General features: G+C 35.8%; 1 protein-coding gene across 3 annotated transcripts in view; it reads right to left on the minus strand.

The window, feature by feature from the left end:
- Positions 1-881: 881 nt before the first annotated feature.
- Positions 882-21,283, minus strand: part of LOC140152842 (ATP-binding cassette sub-family C member 9-like) — a 40,412-nt gene continuing 20,010 nt past the window's right edge. For all 3 annotated transcript variants that reach the window (XM_072175364.1, XM_072175365.1, XM_072175366.1), the window contains 15 exons: positions 19,305-19,510; positions 17,885-18,048; positions 16,977-17,046; positions 16,414-16,571; positions 15,984-16,076; positions 15,173-15,275; positions 14,836-14,952; positions 14,230-14,341; positions 13,550-13,677; positions 5,483-5,561; positions 5,241-5,349; positions 4,766-4,869; positions 2,841-2,974; positions 2,359-2,421; positions 882-2,064 (listed from right to left, as the gene is read on the minus strand). In XM_072175364.1, coding sequence (XP_072031465.1) covers positions 1,927-2,064; positions 2,359-2,421; positions 2,841-2,974; positions 4,766-4,869; positions 5,241-5,349; positions 5,483-5,561; positions 13,550-13,677; positions 14,230-14,341; positions 14,836-14,952; positions 15,173-15,275; positions 15,984-16,076; positions 16,414-16,571; positions 16,977-17,046; positions 17,885-18,048; positions 19,305-19,510 — 1,778 coding nt within the window. In that variant the 3' untranslated portion in view covers positions 882-1,926. The remainder of the gene's footprint in view (positions 2,065-2,358; positions 2,422-2,840; positions 2,975-4,765; positions 4,870-5,240; positions 5,350-5,482; positions 5,562-13,549; positions 13,678-14,229; positions 14,342-14,835; positions 14,953-15,172; positions 15,276-15,983; positions 16,077-16,413; positions 16,572-16,976; positions 17,047-17,884; positions 18,049-19,304; positions 19,511-21,283) is intronic.

The raw sequence follows: 21,283 nt of genomic DNA on the forward strand, positions 1-21,283 counted from the left end.
GCTCTCATGTCCCACAATAATACTGTCGAAACGTTCATACCAGAGCCCTTAATTCGTTAAAATTGAAAAATTTTGCGCGCTTAACGCGAATTTGTCTCAAGAAAGTAACTTGGGAGCTGGTCAGCCTACTATATATCCTAATTACATAATTAAGGTGTTGCATTTCTGACAAAATCTGAAATGAAACAAAAACAGCCATTCAGATTAGCTGATACATAAATTTGAAAAAACTAGAAATGTGTCAAACAAGTCATTCACTATCTATCATGTCTCTAAGGCTTGTGATTTGATGAAATAGGCATAATCTAGAAGTTCAATGTGAAATAGTGAAAATTTTTATATTTTGTTTATTTATCAAAATACAAAATTTGTTTGAAATCTTACAGTATTGCTTTGCTTGAGCAATGGCAAAAGGTGAATGACATACTGCAATGTATACATATGGGACATTAAATAATCATATAGTATGACTTCTTGGTGTCATGGGTCAAGTTCACTGAGTCTGACTTAGACTAGACTGGGTATATTATCGCAATAAATCGAAAAACAGTGCTGTTAATAGTGACTTTTAATTGATTATGAGTTTTTTATGCCAGAATCAGCAGACAGCTGTCTGTCTAGCTGTTCGTGTGTTCAGTACCTATCCGAAATATCGGATTGATGCGTCGAAGCGCGGCCAAACGCATAGCCAGAAAGACAGAGACAGAAAGCTAAATGAAATAGATATTCATTCATTTCATCATTCATTAATTTATTTCCATATATAAAATTTACAACAACATCAAGAAATATATCACTTACAATAAAAAACAAAAGACACAAAAATATATATGGCGGATAAGGCTAACAAGAACTGTCTTTAAAAAGACAACGCAAAAATTTACGCAATTTTATTTATTTTAGCCTTTTTAGTCTTTTTGGTCAGATTCACACTCCTTTTCAGTTTTTTATATAATAATGTTCAATTTTTTAGAATTCACATATAATTAAATGACTAAGCTAAGGGGATAACTACTGTAGATAAGGGGTTAACTACTAATGTCATATCTATGTCTGTGGGCCAACTTTCTGAAAAATTGAGCGATTTTAATGAATTATTACTTATCAATTTGTACTAAAATTGATTGAAACACACGCTACTGAAAAGATATTGTCCCACAAACATTTAAGAATATTAGGACATTTTCAATGTATAGTCTAACTGTAACCAATAATGTAAGTCATGTGTGACTGAATTGCAATAAGGTCAGTTGCTTCAGGGTGTTTACAAACAATCACTACCAAATACCATCTATGGTCAAGCTACTGTAGGTCAAGTTTTATAGAATTTCCCTAATACCGTCCAAAGGCTTTTATTACGGCGTCTGTGATTGGTCAGTGAAGGAGGCTGGTTTATTTTGACCATCTCCAGGAGTACAATGCCCTACTGAACATTCATGAACTGTTGAACTAATTGTACTTAGAGATAAAATTTCTTTAACTGTTTACGGAAATATTTTACGGACTTCCAGTTTTTCATTTAATCTAATAAAGCATCACAAGTGGTAAAAAGGTTAATGGTCATATATCTATATATGCTTAATTCATGAGATGAAACATTGGTAAAATTGTACTAAATGCTCCAATTGCAATGAAAATGGTCTCAAATTATCACGTCTTGACAAAAGGAAACAAAAATGTATAGTTTGCCGTCTCTACGGAGAATAGATTTCATGTTATGACCTATGAACTATCAAGAATATTATTTGGATGGTTCTATTTAGGTGTAATTTGGGACCTGGTTAAATCAGGTTTAAAAACTGTTAACCAATAAAAAAGATTGTACATTTATGATTTAATAAAAACTGTAACAATTGAAAAATAACATATAAAGCCAGAGAAAAACATGGCTGCAAGTTAAATATGAACCAAGTCATTATGATCAGATTATTTATTAGCTTGAACCATGGCGTAGAATTCCGAAGTTTCTCTCGCCAATAAGTTTTCAGGGCTGTCGCATTCAATGATCTCACCATCACTTAAAACCCATATTCTGTCTGATTCACGAATGGTGGACACTCGGTGCTGAAAGACAAATATAACAATAACAGCAGGTTTTTTAATGAAATTCTAAGTATTTGTACTGTATTTTATTTGTCTCTATTGTGAAAGATCTATTGTCTCTATCGAAATAATGTAAGTATAAAGGATAATCGGCGCAGTTCCTAAACGAGCTCTAGTTTTATTTTTTTTTTTAAAGGACCCGGTATAGGAACATTTTTAATGGCCTCCAAATATCAGGTATCGCGTGATATTGGATTTTGGAGGCCATAGTTTAAGTGTCCTAGTAGGGTACCCTAGTGTCACGATCAAACTTACAGCGATTGTCAGCACAGTTTTGCCCTTGAAAGCAGAAGCAACAACTTCTTGCAGCAACTTCTCCTGTATATAGGCAAAAACATTAACAACAACAATAACAACAACAACAACAACAACAACAACAACAACAACAACAACAACTAATAATAATAATAATAATAATAATAATAATAATAATAATAATAAATAATTATAATAGTAATAATAATAATAATAATAATAATAATAATAATAATAATAATAATAATAATAATAATAATAATAATAAAGTAATAATAATAATAATAATAATAATAATAATAATAATAATAATAATAATAATAATAAAAAAACAGTGATGATGATGATGATGATAATGATGATGACCATGATGACGACGATGATGATGTTAATAACTTTGTGTTGTGAACCTTTTCGGAATAATAACCGCATCAAAGTAAAATAAAGAGGCATGCAACAAAAATATACAATAGTGCATATACCGTGCTGTAGTCGATTGAGGCCGTGGCTTCGTCCATGATTAGTACTCGGGAATTCCTGAGGAAAGCTCGTGCTAAACAAAATAGTTGACGCTGACCAACACTGAAGTTTTCACCTCCTTCTGATACAGGAGTGTCTGGAAATATATATTCATCGCTCTTAAATGATTAAAATATTAAGATACATGGCCATTTGGTGCAAACTTAGCGCCTAATTATTTTACACCTCTTAGGTTAGGACTGTATCTTAAGATCTTAAGGTCCGTATGCACAAAACAAATTAAACCAGGTTTAGACCTGATCCTTATATGGAGATTATACTATAAGGAGAAGGAATTCTTTGGTATTTACATACCGTTATTCTATAGAACATTAGTTCTAGTTCTAGTTGGCTACTTATCTCGCTTTATTAGAGCCAGACGAGAAAGATTTTGGTGGGCGCTCCGTGAAGCGAAGTTATGCTGAAAGAATTTACCCAGCTATTGGTTGCTATTGGGCTTTGGTATGCTTTACTGTGGCGATGCTTGGTACGGCGGTTAACCGGTTGTAGAAACGCCTGTCCATTGGTGATCTTGTGCATCTTGCTACTTTCCACCTCTGTTCGAGTGTATCCCAACCTAATGTTGAGATCATGCTGCTTGGACCACTTTCTCTACTGTAATAATTTCTCACAAAGCGTGCTGTTCTTCTTTGAACAGCCTCGATTTGCTTTTATTTGCTCCAAAACGTGTGTACCCAAACAGCAGAGGCGTATTCAAATGGTTTGCCCAAAGTAGTTTATACGGTTACCTTCAGGTCTTGGGGCATGAAATTAAGGTTTCGTCGTATGAAACCCAAGGACCTGTTGGATTTCGCTGTGATGTTGTTAATATGTTTGGCCCACCTAAGATCATTGGCGTTATCTACCCCATGGTAGGTATGGTCTTTTGGTGATTCTTACCAAGAAGCGATTTTCGGCGTTACATGACATCTACCAAGCGTGCTACCATTGGCCGAGGATTTGGAGATCCTGTTTTAACTTAAGTGTTTCAGAGGTGGATGCTATGTTGCGTTAGACTACAAAGCCGTCCGCAAATAGGCGTATAGAGGACGATATTTTGTCCGACAGATCGTTTATGTATAATTAAAACAGTAATAGACCTACCACTGTCCGTTGCGGGACTCCAGATTGTACTTTCACCCAGTCTGAGTACTCACCACCTCAGACCACACGCTTTTTACGTTGTGTTTAGACGTTTTGGATCCATGTTTGGATATTGCCAGTGATGCCATAGTTTTGGAGTCTGTTATGTGGAATGTAATCTAATGGTTTACTAAAATCCAATACTATGATATCTGTTTGTTGTTTGTTTTGAAGAGATAAAGCAAGATCATGACTAGTTTGGATTTACTCTAAATCCATGTTGCTTATCTGTCAGTATGTGGCGGGTTTCAAGATGAGTCAGAATGTGCGAGTGCGAAATGTGTTCAAATATCTTTTAGATGATGGCTGTGAGGGATACCGGGCAATCATCCCTGGTGATGTTCTATACACAATTTGTATATTAGCAAGTAACAAGTCATTCAATGAAGAGGCTGAATCCAGACATTTCTGTAATAAAACAGCTACACGCTGGACCAATTTCATCAGTGGCAATTTTCAAGATCTTATCCGGGATGTTATCATGTCCGGAGGCCAAGTTTTCTTTCTGTTTCTTTAACAGCTTGACTATACATGCAGTGTTAAAGTTGATTTGAGGTGTTTAAGGTTAGGAGTAACATTTTAGGAGTGCTTTTACACCAAATAACCATTGATATTACTCAATGTTTTCCTACAATTTAAATATGCACACCACCAGCTAATTGCCGTTACAAAATGTAAAGAAAAAATTGAATTAAAACTATTTATTGAATAATTCATGACGATAATTGTCAATTTAGCACCTTACCAAGGCAAAGGTCGAATTCAGAAACGATAGACTTGAGTTGTGCTATTTCTAGTGCGTTCCAAAGTTCTTGATCTGATTTGCTACGAATTGGGTCCAGATTTGTCCTGTGTAGAAAGTAAAATCACGATAATATGGAAAAGTTGACAAACGATTCCCTGTTATGACACCGTAAATCGCCTGATATTCGCATCAACCATTTTGATCTAATTTGTTCACTTATTTTATATTTTAAAATAGCTTAAAATGTATGCATCTATTATACTCCAATCCCTTAATGACTCAATTTAGCTAAACATGGCGCATTGAAGTGGACTTTTTGCATAATTCATAGCAAATTTGACATAGCTTAGCCTTTAGGCACAGACGATTAGGAATATAGCGGACCAAATAGGATGGCGCTGCCAGGTTTTACTAAAATTGAATACCACCCTCTAATCGCGTACGTGTTATACTTTGCAAAGCCTAATGCCACTACCTTATTGTTCCTGTAAATAGTATAGGATCTTGTGGTATGATTGACAATCTTTGTCTTAGAGTTGTCAGAGGCATCAGTGCTATGTTTTCGCCATCGATGATTATTTTACCTGTGTGAAAAAAACACAAAAGTGTTGTTTCAGATGTTCACATGCTCTTTAAAGATGTATGTTTTCTTTTGCTTCTGTTATTTGCTGATTTTAAAAATCAATAATAATAGCAGTTGACCTTTGACCCACTTACCTTTGAATGTCTCAATTATTCGCAACAACGACAGCGTTAGTGAAGATTTCCCGCTTCCAGTTCGGCCACATATACCGACCTGATTTACAAAATTTAAAGATGTGACATGTTAAGAAAAATATCAAACATAACGATTATAATAATGGGCTCTGAAATCATAGACACATTGACCTTTTCGGTAAATTCCATAAGCCTTTGCGGGTACACCTGAGATGTCGTCATTTGACGTCACGCTGACTTGCAATGCATCGGAGTGACGTCAAATGACGAGATCTCAGGTGTACCCGCAAAGGTCAATTTCCAAATGGCCCACATCAGAATCTTTCCGTAATGTTTTCTTTAGCCCTTTTATCGCGTTATATTTCAAAATTACCCCATGAATGTGTGCCAAACACATGTTGCTCCCCAGAGGAGGAGACGGTATCCAGCGACGATAACGCCTACGGCAATTCAGTCCGGTTTTTTAAACCTGGAACCACCGTATCTTACACACGGCAAAAGACGGCCCAGTTTTTCCCTCTCTGCGCTCGTGAAGTGCCGCGGTTAGAGACTGATGGGTACTACATGAATTCCTATATCGTGCTGCAAATATCCATGGTGCTCAATATTTAAGCGCTCCTAAAATGTTTTTAATACAGCGATTTCAAATTTACGAAACCGAATCTGAAGACAACGGGTATCAGCCAAGCTAATAAGGCAACTTTTAGAAAGTACGCGTGCGCAAAGTGCCTATTTCGGTCAAAAGGTCATGGACACTCGCATGTGCTGCTGTCCTCGAAGTAAACAAACATGACAAATGCAGCACTCTTCGCGATGTTTTTGAAGAAATCATCTTCACAAAATCGTCTTTCACGTTGCCTATTTTCTTCATTTGAACAACGATTATCGCCAGAATGGTAAGCTACATTATATTTTTACTCAAATAATGTACTTTATGCTTGACTTTTATACTTTTTGCATAAGAATATGGGGTCAGTTGCACTTGCAGTTCCGGACGTCCTGGTCATGTAGATTTATATTGCAGTGTACACGGTCACGGAACACACGTCGACACTCGACAATTTTAAGCTTTCTCTTTTCTTTGTTTTCAAATCTGATAATTTCTCTGCCGTAATCATGTAATTTTTCATTTGCGTCGGTAAATCATGTATGCTCTCGACTCGATCTCTAAGTTACAGAGACTCAGACATTGCAGAGTAGATGAGAAAATCTCATCTGACTTTTTACTCGAATACTTGTACTTTTTCTAGTATTTAATAGCAACTAACTCGAAAGCTGTAGCTTCAAATTAGCTCATTGATTAAAAAAGTGCAGTAGTGCATGAGTGGGGGCATTGCTGTAGGACTCGGGTCCTGGACTCGGACTCGAGTTTTTCAAGGACTCGGAAGCTAAGAACTCGGACTCAAACCTCAAGTACTCGAGGATTCATCTTTGAGTCCAGCCGAGTCCTCCTCGAGTCCTGTTTTAAATCTCTGCTAGCTCGCACGTCAGTACCGCAAACTTTACAAAAGAAATCATAATTAAATGTTTTTAATTTATTCTCTTTTCAGAGATTCAATATGAAGATGAGTTGTGATTCTGAGCATCTCGCTTTTGACAAACGGATGCATCTTGGGAAGATGGTACTACCGATGCTGTTGGAAGAGTTTCGCTACCTGAGAAGTGTACAACCTAATGGAAATGGAAAGGCGTCGTAATCTTGTCTTGAAACAATGTCATGTGACTAAAATTTTGTATTGAACATAGTGATGTTTGTGCTTTCACTCTGTTGCACCACAAGCGCACCGACAAACCGCCATTGTATTTGTACGTGTGTGTGAGAGCTCTGCCATATAAGTATTTGGTTGGTGCATGGAGGTAGTATAGCACGATTCAATACTACAGCCAGGGAAATATGCACCAGTGTGACTACCAATCACAAACTTGGGTGCCCATGATTGAGCAGAGGGTACTGAAAGTGACACTAAACAGGCTGAAGAAAAGATCCATTGCATACCCAATGATGATAAGGGACCGTTCAATATTTAATCCGGGGAGGTGGGAGTTTTAAGGGTGAAATCCAGATTTTTATGGGGATCTTGAGGGAATCTTAGTTATTTGAACCATGAGGGGGTGGGAAATGAAGAAAAGGGGGAAAATAAGGGGGAATCAGAAACTTTTAAGCGGACGCGAGGGGAAAAAGTTTTTGTCAATTATTTTGTCATAACTCCCACCCCACACACTGGCGTTAATATTGAACGGTCCCTGAAGTGTATCATTTTCTTACTCTTTATTGGGCTCTTAAATAAATTTTGAAATCCTAATTTGTTGCCCTTGTAGTTTTTTTTTTTTGAAACACTAAACAGCAAAATTGGTACCATTTTTGGATTTGGGGAAGTTGAGATTTTAATAACCAAGGAGTAGCTACTCCTATTCCATAAAATACAGCACTAAGGCCTAAAAAATTGTTTGATTGGCGTAAACCGACCGACCCTAAAAATAGGCCCGACCTTTAGACTTTTTTTTCTTACTGTTTTGCAAAATAATTTAATACGGTAATATTAAAAACTAAAATTTAAAAAAAGAAAGAAAAAAAGCAATTTACAGACCCAATTTTTTATGGTACACCAATCAAACAATTTTTAGGCCTCATTTTGTCGGATTAAAAAAATATCCTATTTGGCCAAAATGAAACAGCTAAATCTTATTCCTTTAGTTAGGGGCTATCATTTTCTTGGAAGGAGGAACCCAAATATACGGGCGGGTCATTCATTTTCGGAAAGAGAAACAGGGGGTCATACAATTTTGATGACCAAAATGTAGGAGTCACAAGATGGCCACAGATAGTGTGTTTATTTATACAATTTTAACCTGTTTTGTTGCGAAATAGGGGTGCAATTTTATTGACACCGAAAATTTGGGACCCCTTCTGAAGAAAATGATAGCCCCTTAGTTGTAACTGGCAATTAAAGTCAAATTTAAATTTTGGGAAATATGGGCCAAAAGCTATGCGTTTTAAAATAAGTTCAAAGATTTGTGTTTGAGGGCCAAATAAGGCAGCGATTTTCGAGTGGGCTTGTGGGTACCCGCCCGAGATTACATTACCTGTGCAGACAATTACCTGCCCGGGTACCTGAAATTCCAATTGTTTTTTTTTAATTATTTGTTTTTTATTTTTTCTGTTTTGGAGCGTCCCTGGACCTAGAGCTAAAGTCAACCATGAATGATTTAGCATTTAGCTCTAGGTCCAGAGACACTCCAAAATAAATAAAAAAACTTATTTTTGCAATTTCGGGTACCTGATTACCAGCACGAAAAACCAGTCGGGTACCAGGGCACAAAATTACTTGAAAATACCTGGCTTAAAATACATTATAATTTCAACCTTTTTACACAAAAGAAATCAAATCTAGTCTAATAACAACATTGTGCATAATTTGGTTTTAATATCAAATTCTTTAATTCAACAGTAAAAAAAAATGGAAAAAAAGAGGTTGTAACAGTATGCGTACAAAACATCACTGCTTAACAGTGCAGTCATCTATTACTAGTATTATACTCAACACATGCTGCCTAATTATGACCAGATATGAATTTTGTTGCAAACTTGTAAAATAAAGCTTGCCAAGATTTTTGCTACAAGAGTAAATTTGAATTGTGTTGTAGTCTTGTTGTCTGTCTTGTCGTTAAGTTTCATGTCCAGACAATATATAATTTCCAAGAATCATGTGATTCACATAAAATTCCTGTATATCATTCCTGCAATTCCCACACTTGTCAATGAAGGAAATCGTACATTAAAGTCCGGTTCTTACTCCACATTGCAGCGCGAGGCGATGCTATAAAAACTGAAATCTGAGCCAGGTTTTTACGAGCTCGGTGGTAAAATTCTCATCGCGCGGTGGAAATTTCGGTCCACGATAGAGTTGGATTTTGTACAACTTTATAGCATCCCGCTGCGATATCGCAGCCATGCACGCTTGTGATTGGCTGCTGGAAAATCATGGTCGGCAGAATGACCATAAAGGAAATGCAGACCCCACATGCTTTTAAAACATCACAGCATGCAGCGATGAAATTAAAATGTACATTTTAATTTCATCAGCGATGCTGCAAGGTTTTAAAAGCATCACAGCATCATAGCAGCGCCATGCGATGTGGAGTAAGAATGGGACTTAAGGCTTTAAGTTGATGCCAGTTTTATTGAAATTGGGAAAAATTGAGAGAGTGTGTCTGCAAAATAACTACATACAAGGGGAGCAGTTTTGACTTTTAAATATTCAGTAGGGGGTCGGGTTGTCTTGGTCCCAGCCGGTTTGTGTTCCTCCGTCACTAAACACACTTTAGTGACGAAGGAGCACAAACCGACTGGGACCGAGACTAGGGGTCGGGATGCATAACAGTTTTTAGGCTGAACAGTGCCCTTGCATCCAAAATTAGCTCTTAAACTCCCATCAAAAATTTTTGGGCTGACACTCTCTCACTTTTCAACCAATTTTTTGTATTAAAAAAAAAAGTGTCAAAATGCTCAGGAGGACTGTACCCTACGCTTTCTGAAATTAAGTGAATATCACCTTTTTTTTTCGGCAAATTTGGCGGACACATTAGGGTGGCGATGCACGAAGTGGGTAAAGGAAGGCTTTTGAATTTGCCGGGTTTTACCCAAATTGAATACTGATTACTGCCCTCCTATTGTGTACGCCATACTTCGAAAAGGCTTATGTAACAAGTTCAGTTCACACAAGGAAGGATGTTTTCAGAATCTTTATTCCTATACTTGTGCATGCACAGTTTAGTAGATCCAATTGTTTTCTGTTATATTGTGCACCAAATTTTGCCCCCCCCCAAAAAAAAATTGTTTCTCAAAAATTCTATTGTTTGAATATTATTTTGAAATTTTGCCCTCCAAAAAACTCTTGGCCAAAAAAAAAAAAAAAAATTACCCTAAAATTCCAACAAAAAGAATTTTGAAACAAAAAATTTGCAAAAAAAAAAAAAAAGGTTTACTGAAAGGAAAAAAAATCCCAACAATTAGAGGAGATCGAACCCGGACCGGACTCCTATCCGGTACCACCACATACAATAGTGCATTCAGCTATGAATCCCACATAGGTTCAAGTTCTTCTGCTTCCAGTTTGAGAGCATTTTTGTCCAGCGCATACTGAATTGCTGATATGGACCAGTACACTGCTGGATATTAATTTTGACTCTTGCATGTAACATGTTCTGGTGGTACCGCTGCTCAAAAACGGAGCCAACAAGCTTCATCACCACTGGAATCAGACGCCCAACTTCTCGCTGTCGCTTTCATTGTTGTCAGCTCCGTAAATTGTTGTTGCCGCTTAGGCGATGAAAAAAAGAAACCCTGTTCTACGGGTGGACGGACCTTTCAAGTAGGGTCGGTCGGGTTCTTTTTTAAATGACCCAAAAAATCACCAGTCTGTATCTGTAAATAATTTGCAATTTGAGAAAATACACACACAAAACTTGTACATGAACATTTTTTCCCCCAATTTGTTCAAAATCTGGGTCGGTTGGGCCCGTAGAACAGTGTTTTCTTTTTTGTGGCCTTACATTGTCATTTGTCGCTCTCTTCATCATCAGGTTTAGCTGCACAGTGCATAGGCGTCGAACTAGACTTCAAAATACACACATGAGAATACCTTTTCGCCTGGTTCGCATTCATCATCTCCACTGTATATGAAATGAAAAAATGAAAAAATAAATCAATAGGTTTCCTTTTAAATTTTGGAAAATCTGGCCGATTGAGTGGCCGATATATTGATTTTTAAAAATCCTGACATTGGTGGTCCTTAATTTGTGCAGTATAACAAAACAATGGCGAATGTCAATACATATTGCAACTTGCAGCCTTTTGCAAAATTGAATTCCTTCAGTTTTTATCCGACCTATTTTTGGCAGTTTACGGTGTAAACAATCAATAAAATGAAGTCGGGTTCTGATTGGCTAGCCTGAAATACGTCATCATCACCAGCTCATTCGCCGATCAACCTGCGTAGCATCGCGTGATGCGCAGCCTCACGCAGGCGTGATTTTTTTACGCGAACAGTCGGCCAGTTCTTGAATTGCAAAATACTGCACTGTACGCTTTCTGAATAAGGCAAATCTGCTTAACAGTATCAGTATAGTAGCAGGATGCTCAACCTTAAAAGTAGATTGATGCAATTGGTAAAATTATGAGCCCTGCCTAGTGAAAATTTTTAGGATCCAATTCCAAAATGTGGTCAATTTTATACATGCATGCGATCAGGAAAATGTGCATATCTCTTGGTGGTATGTATTCCTATTATATCAGAAAGACATTCATTCAATAAATTGTTTGTTGGAATGGAATATCCGAGCCGCGCCGGGTCCCAAAAAAATCATGAAAAGGCCGGAAATACGATTACGAACATGAAAGGTAGCAGAATTCTGCACCATAACACACTGAACCTGACATAACGAAAGCTCGAAACTCGGCGCTATTTCGAGTTTTGAATATATACCACAAAGAAATCAGAGTAACAAATGAAAAATATTAATGGATTATTTTATCAGAAAGACATTTAAATCGTTCACGAAAAGGAATCTTACCGTAGAAGACCTGAACCAAGTAGCTAGCTGCTTCCAATATGCATGCTAATGCATGCGTTCGCGTTGTATCGATGAACAACAAACATCCTCTTTATTTCTCCGCTGAGGTGAAATATGGGCTATTTAACCGGCAACTAGCAAAAAGCACCCGGAAAAATGTTGAAATAAAATTGAATCTTAAAAGTTTCCTGATAATTAAATAAATACAGGGTCTATGTTTTAGTTCTCGAAGCCCCAATGCTGTGTGTACTGACCAGCAGTGACCAGACGTCCGCACTCGACCCTGGCATTTTGTGAACTGACACGGTCACATGACGCTACCGATTGATAATATGCTTGCGTGATTACGTAATCTCAGCATGATGTCGTCTCCTCCTCTGGTTGCTCCCTTTGTACTTGCCAAAAATCTTTAGCCTAATTTCGACCTGACAAAAATTACTTCCGACTTTCGCCAAAATATTGCTTGCACCTCATTTTGATCTGGGGGCAGATACTTATTGTCCAACTTTTTGTTGTTTGAGCATTATGACACGTTTTCCTTTGCTAATTAGGAAATTGAGTACATTCAGCACCTCGTCGAATAATAAGGGCATGGTACCCCATCTCATGGGATCTGATCTAATATTTATTTATATCTTGGTATGCACATTGGTATCAGCACAAAATTTTAATGGGAACTGCCGCACGATGGACGTCGCCGACTTTCAACAAGATGAAAAAAGAAACTTTCCAAGAACATAAAGAAGTAAATATTTATGTTAAATAGTGTGCCCCATCCCAAAATCTACAGGGATTTTGCGACGTGTGGATAGTCCAACGCAAGGTAACACTCATGACAATGAAGTTGATGCTCGAATGTAGATGACCAAAATAGTGTTCACAGTAATAGTATGATTTGATCCTGCAACAATTACGCGAATGACTACTCCCGATTGCAGAAGCAACTGACAATAAAAGTTAAATCTTAATTTTATAATCAAGCCCAAAGACTGAAAATAACAGGCAATGCATTCTAATTTTTGGATTTTTTCCCTATTTATATCTTTTTATCAGAATTAACATCAAATATTGCAATTTTTAGTAAACCCTTAACCTATACAAAGATTTTAAATGCTTAGATTTATACCAAGTTTGTGAGTTTATGACCGCAAATTGTAAAAAAAAAAACCATTCAAAATATTACGAGCCTATATCCAAAAATAACCAGCTCTAAATAAAGGATTAAGATTTAACTTTGTTCCATTTGGCAAAACAGGTACATACTTGTTTAATCTAACAAATTAAATTGGGCTGTAATTTTCTAGAATCGGGAGTAAGTTGCTGATCAGTAATAATAGTTATGCAGTCAAAAATGAAAAACTGAGTCATGCGTCAGATTAATGTAATCAAATATATATGTGAGCTGTATTCATTTACTATGAAATAAATCTGAATGAAATCATTGCATGTTTGATATCAAAGTTATTTCCGGGAGTTATCTACAAACATGCTTACCTTTTCTCCAGGTTGTACAGATACAGTTACATCTTGTAGCACTGGTGGCAGAGTTTCATCATAACGCACTGATACGTGTTCAATTTGGATTGCACCACGACTAGGCCAATCGGATGGAGGTTCCTTACCTACAAACAAACAAATAAACATTACATAGATAGTACCTATAGAATATGCTTCCAATAATGATGTTGCGAAATTTATAAATCAAATTACAGCAATCACGAAAGATCCATAATTATACTGAATATAATATTATAATATTATAATCAATTTTATCTGATGATCGCCGTTGGGGAATGAAACACCGAGTAATGAAATTATGCTGTAATAACATTACACCCTCCCCTTGTAAACAACATCGGGATAGAGTCGGACAGTCACTGGTTATCACCCTATTCTTTTCTACGACATACACGTACAGGTATGGCTGTCTCTATTCGAGACTGACGACTTAAATGTCCCCTCCGAAGGACGGAATATTCGCATGGATCATTTACCAATTCTAAATGTACCAAGGGAGAGTGGTAGCCTGAGTTTAAGCTACAAATGTTGCCAATCAAATTAAGCTTTTTTTTTCTTGATACCCCAAGTAGCCTCCGCCGGGAATTGAACTTGGCATCATCTGCACAATTGCGAGTACAATAACAATTATGGCACGCCCACTATGCCAAACCAACCTCCATAATGCTCTGTAGGCACTTCTGCATAATATTGAACACGTTCAACGGGGTTCATCTGCATCTCTGTGTCTGCGGCAAATCGCACTAAATTGAACAATCTATTTGATACCTGCAAAAGAGAATCCATGTTAAACGACATCATTCGCAAAAGGTTATTAAAGGTTGTCAGAACTTACTTCAAATATTTTAAAATAATGTTATTTAAGTGTTGACAATACATTTGGCAAAAAATGTTTGCAAAAATAGTTTACAATGACATTTTGAAAACATTTTAAAAATATTGTTGTAAGTGTGTTTTCATACAAAACGTTTATATAAATTAATGTTATTAAAACGTTTTTACTTAAACCAAACCCCAAATAAAACTTGTTTAAAATCTTTTTGAAACGGTTTTGTCACTCTTATGTAAAGTACCACAAAGTATATCACTTCACTTTTAATTTTGGAGGGCAACCAATTCTAGCTTTTATAATGTCTAATGAGCTTTTCTCAAACTTGACGCACATACATGTACGTTATTTCAACGGTTTCTCTTTTAAAATAATTTGACTTGAATACAGTAAATTATTTTATTTCCTGAAAGCTTACAAAGCTTCTACATACCATGAGCACGTAACTAAGAGCTAATCCAACTGAACTGGAATCCAGACTTCCAAAAGTTGTTGCTTGGAGTATAGTTGTCAAGCCTACAAAAAGTACAATAAATCCACCGCATATGCTCTGGAAATAAATTTTCATATTTAATAAAAAGATTATTTAGCGCAGATATTGACCCATTTGATGATTAATCTTAATGAAAAGATCTGCTTTTTTTGATGAAGTATTTTGGGGACGGGTCGATTTGGTTGAATAAAATTGTGAAAAATCAAAACACGATTAAATTAAAACTTTAGCGTCATTATACAAGTTAGCTGTCGATTTGACTGATTATGCGCTTTACCATTTGTAGTCCCAGCCATCCATAAGCAGCTTGTAGATACAGAAAGGCTGTATTGTTTGTATCGATTCTCTTGAGCAAAGTGCCAAAAAACCTCTTCTGTTCTCTGAAGTAAATAGCCATATAATGGTAAGAAAATGGAAATAGAAAAAAAGTCGTCAGCAATTATTGCCATACAGACTGTAACAATAAAAATTATACAATTGAAATTTAGCTTTTTAGAAAAAAAGAGAGATCATGAGAACACTGTTATATGCATTATTGGTAACATCCTCGCTGACGGAAAACCTTTGCTTGATTTATTTACGAGTTTGGGCTCAAACGCTATGGTCATGTAACTAAATCATTCATTGATTAGCAATTGCGTTTTTGCTTTTCAGAAAAAAAGAGTCATGGTATAAATATGATATAGATAGACCTACAGTATAGAATCAGTAATATCTTGGCTAAAGAAAAGGAAAACTTTCCTAGTTCAGGTTCAAACGCTATGTCCGATTTTACTTAATCCCCCGAGTTGGGCCACTTTTTGTTTGCCATGTTCGCACGTATCAACTTTGTACCGTGTAAAACAATTTTCATGCTTATCGGCAAAGATTTCAGAACAAAAGCAAAGGTTTGTCGCGGTTTTTCTTTTATTACTACTAAATCAGTAAGTAGAATTTTTTCAAATGTCCACTCATTTACTTATATATAATGTTGACTCGTCATTATTAAATTTACATGTTGGAGACAAACAAAACGATAACTGTAACATGCTGAGGGTGATATCCTGTTGCTATGTTGATACTGCTTACACTGTTTTTACGTAAGTTACCTGTACGCCCGTAATGTTGTTAATCCGCCCAGAGTCTCAGAGAAATGGGCAAATACTGGTGATCTCGTGACACTGTCTAATCTTTGAAGCTCTCTAGATCAAAGAACAAAATTCATCAATAGTATATCGTGAATCGTTTTTATGTATTGTTAAATTGTTAAAACTAAATATAGAGAAATCCCAAAATTGTCTAATAAGCTTCGGGAAAATATTGAAAGCGCAACTTTTTTTTTATTTTTAAATATAGTAGTATAAATTTAGTAGCAGTCGCGACGCGTAGGTAGAGGATCGCCTGTTGTTGTCGGTACTTCCCGACACTGTCCTATGTTGTGTTGTTTATAGGTACAATATGATGATATTAGCAGAATATTGCCTAGAAATATATGTAAACATTGTCTTTATTTAGTTTTAATCCGAAATGAATACAAACCTTGAACTTCGAATAAAGTATACAGCTATGACGATATTCATTCCAACAATAGGGATGACTTCTGCGATAAATATAGGCGTTATGATCGAATTGACGATAAGTATAAAAACGAAGTTCCAAATGCAGTAAACTAGTGAACCGAGAGTAATAATTAATTTCTGTAAGAAATGAAAATATAGCCTATGGATAATGATAGAAAATACACTTTTGGCATAATGTTTTCAGGCTCATATTGACGAGCCATTCGATGGCTCAAATTATAAGCTTGTAGTTGTACTTATTTTCGGCACTATATAGCTAGTTGGGAAGGTAACCACTGAATGTAGCCCGACAAGAACTTTGACGACATAATGGATCTTTATTGAGTTCTAAATTGGTAGCAGCCAGTCGGGCATGTAAATTTGTCAATTTAACTAGCCCAACATCAAGCTTATCATTGAAATAGTTACAGTTAGTGTCAAAGACCTTCGAGATCCATATCGATCATGGTAAAGTAGTATATTAGTTTCCTATTTTGTGCCACGGACAACTATTATAGCAATCGAACAAAATATGACGCTTACTGTATCAATAATTTGGGTGTCACTTGAAAATCTGTTTAGTATCCTACCGATTGGTGTCGTATCGAAAAATCTATATAAAAAAAGGCAAAGTAATAGAAAAAAGTATATAAAGCAGACGTACATCCACTCACATTCGACACACTCACCTGTATTGATGGGCACATCCACATCCAAACGACACTTTAAACACAAAGGCTAGATATTTTGACAATTCTAGCTTATTTCATATTTTCTAGCGTCATTATAAAATGATGGCGAGCGAGCACCACTTATGCAGGATTCGAGTGTCTTGGGGTTTCAAACTAAACTAGTACTGGTAGTATCAGTCTAAATTCTTTAAGCACCCCTTACCATAGGCGGCGAAAGCGGGCGGGGGATGTGGAGGGGGACACGTCTCAACAAAATTGTTGCAAGGGGGAGGACCCCTCTAAAATCAACAATTGCCCTAATTTGTTGGCTCAGTGCGGAAAATACCCTGTTTTGGGCCCAAATGGGTACAATTGCAAAATTTCGTGCTCGCACTGCCCCTACAAAATAGCAAAACACATTTCTTTTGGGGTTAAAGTGGTCTGAATTTATTTATTTTTCGCTCGCAAAGAAAAGTTAACAATATTTCAATCTTTAATCAAAAATAAGGATTCTTTAACAATAATTTTGGTAAGTGAACATAAATACATACAATCAGCCAGAATCAATCAAATATACTGTTTAGTAATGTTATTTTACCGGGAGCCTTTTTCAAGTTGATGATTACAAGGTTCTGATGTATATCCTGATTCACATGTCCTGCGAAGATCACTGTTTAGCAAAATACAATGTTGACTTGACAATTTCCAAAGTGGTGCTGCACTTATCAATAATGTAACCAAAGTTGGAAGATCAAATACAATTACGGTTATTTACTGTACCTGTTTGGTGCTTTTGTAATATTTCTCAGCATTCGCAGGTACACATCTTTTGCAGCATTCCATGTAGAAAACAGCAAACTAGTAGTCATGACCATCGCCACCACTAAACATGCACTTGCAAATCCTATATACGGGCTTACATACTGTTGGTTGATATCACCAACCTTAAAAATAAACACATACTAATAGCAATAATAATAATAACAATAATAATAATAATAATAATAATAATAATAATAATAATAATAATAATAATAATAATAATAATAATAATAATAATAATAATAATAATACTTCTATAGAAAAAATATTAAATTCGTGTACATCGTGGAACATTCAACTACGCTTGTTACTCCGCGACTAATCATGCTAACTACACGCGTGTACAACGCTACTCTACGCGTCCATATTAGATAAAAATTTCATAATTTTTCTATAATAATAATAATAATAATAATGACAATGACATAGAAAAATTATATAATTCATGTACATCGTGGAACATACTCTTTGCGTGGCTGTGCGTAGTAAGCTGTTGTACTACGCGTCCATAACCTCGCTAATATGGACGCGTAGAGTAGCGTTGTACCCTCGTGTATTAGCATGATTAGTCGCAGAGTAATAAGCGTAGTTGAATGTTCCACGATGTACACGAATTAAATAATTTTTCTATAATAATAACAGATGTTACTTATGCAAAAGTCTCACGCGTTGAATAATTCAAAAGAAATATAGAATACAAGTTTAATAATGGTAAAAAACAGAAATAGAAGATACACATCTTGATGAAAAAACGCAACACCAAGTAAAATACAGGGGTTTAAAGGGTCCACTTATTATCATAGAACAAAAGAACTTCTATCATAAAAAGGCTGCAACCTATTAAATAAAGTAAGAAACACTATAACTTGAAGTAAAGATTCAAATTAAAGTAGAGCAATGCCTGTTGGACAGACGAGACGGACAACAAAGAAAACTGTGATCGGTAGGAAGGAATATGAGTGAGCTATGTTACATCCGCCTTAGATAAAGATTTACTTTCACTTCACAACTTGACTTGAGATTTGTTTATCAAAATGTTGACAGTCTCACTACATGGGGTATGTTACAGGCACTGTTTGACAAAATCAGTCATTGCTACTGATTTGGGCTGAATAAGGCGGTTAATCTTCTTTAATGACAAACTGTCAATCATTTTACCCTTTCCCCCCTTGCTTTTTACGCTGCTTATTGTAAGTATTAATACACATTGACAGTGGTATAATGTGTATCTCACTGGCCTATGAAGCTTTACATTTAGAAGAGGTTCGAGAAACAGGCTGTCATGGTGAACGTTTAGTATAATAAGCAAGGAATGTTGACATTTTTAGTGATAAATACTATGACCAAGTTACATCAAGAAGTTACCACAAGTACTTACCGTTCTGTTTTGGTCAAGTCCAGCTTCCGCCCAATCCGAAAGCCAAAAATTTCTTGCTACGTTGAAAGCTTCCATTAACATATATGCAAATATAAAAGAAATCGCCCAAAACATGCCCATGTTGCGAACATAATACCAGTAAGTATTTGTAGAAACGGAACCACGAGCCAACTCTTCTGTTTGAATGAGCTTGCCTTTTGATGATTCTGAAAAAGATTTTTCATTATATATCATTACACACTCAATTATAATATTTTGAAAGGAATTATATATTTTTGCTTTTTAAATCAATCTGACTTACCATAGAACATATTGCAATCAATACTGCAACCTGATTATCCATAATTTGAATTTTCTAATGTTCTAAAGCACCACGTCTGAAGCCATACGTTATACTGTTAAAACGTTTGCTTATTTTTTATCCAAAACTAGAAAACTTAAAGCCTTAATCATGTTTATGTACAATCTTTTTTTCAGAATATACCTTTATTTTTGCAAAACCGATTTTTTTTGGGCATATTTGTCATACTTACACATGTGCCAACTTACATCTATGAGTCAAATCACCCTATTTTGTTGTAAAACTGGATGATTTTCTATTGGTCCGACATATTATCATAATTTTCCAAATTATGATAATATGTCGGAACGATCGCAAAACCAAACTGGCTGCGAAGGAGACCAACTCTGAGGCCGCACTCGGCGTCCTAATCCAAAAAGTGGGAGATATTTCGAGTGATAGAGGTGAAGTTTATGACGTTGTTTCTTTGCAAATTTCCAATGTATTTCGCGTCCAAATGCATTGAGAACTTTCATAATGATTGCATATTAATTATTTTATCATTTTGGAAGAAAAATAGAAAAATCTAAAAATTTAAAAAGATTGTAAATTAAGGCTTTAACTGTTGGGCCAAAAAAAGGCCAAACTACCTTCTACCCAATATACTTCAGAATGCACAACAAACACACTGTTTGTATAAGTTAACAATATTTGAATTTCTAACGAGTAAGTAAAGTATGATCAGACAATGATCTGGCATATAAACATGAATGCATCCGATGATCGAACAATGATCTTGAATATATTATAAACATAAATGCATACAATCAACGGCATATAAAGATTTTAAACAGTATTTACTTATCCGGTAGTCTTCTTTTGGGCAAACATTTTTATCAAATTTTTGGGCAAACATTTTTGCAAAATATTTCATCAACACTTAAATAACATTCTGTTTAGAATGTTTTGCATCAAGTTTTCTAAAACGGCTTTGAATGCTATTAAAACGTTTAATACCCTTTATGTAACTCGACATTTAAAAGCTTTGTGTAAAGAATTTTGTGTTTGCTGGGAACTGGGAAGTTCTGTTGCACTCAATGTTTCATAATGACTGTTGTATGAATCCTGTTTCAACATTCGCGAAGACCACTTTAGACCTATGATAAGCAGTGGTAAGGATGGTTGGTCCATGCAATCACTTCTCTAATGCTGACGGCGCTACGTGGGTTTCTGACTAAATTAACCTCTTATTTGGCCACTAAGCCTAAAAAGTACACAATTGTGTGCTCTTCGTGCAAATTGTTCTACTTTGTACCATATTTCACCCGCAAAGTAGATTACCTTTTGTTACAGGCACATAGACTATAACCACATTAACATATCCCTCAACACAAATTTAATAAATCTGCCATGAAAATATTTTGCTTCTGTCTTTATACCGAACTAGTAAAACTCAAAAGTCCCAGTTTAATGAAAAGATCATTTTGGCAAATTAGCCACATGGTTTTCCATATTATCCAACGCAATGAATATTCTGGGAAATCTGGACATTTTCCGATCCATAAATAGATCTGAATTTGTTATGGAGATTTCATGAGAGGGTATTCTTTCATGAAATATATAGCTTCAAATGTAAATTACCCATCTATACGCAATCACTATGTTTTATTATTAGTCTGTTTTACGCAGAATAGTTGTA

Source organism: Amphiura filiformis, chromosome 5 (genome assembly GCF_039555335.1).
Source record: "Amphiura filiformis chromosome 5, Afil_fr2py, whole genome shotgun sequence".
Classification (NCBI taxonomy): Eukaryota; Metazoa; Echinodermata; class Ophiuroidea; order Amphilepidida; family Amphiuridae; genus Amphiura; species Amphiura filiformis.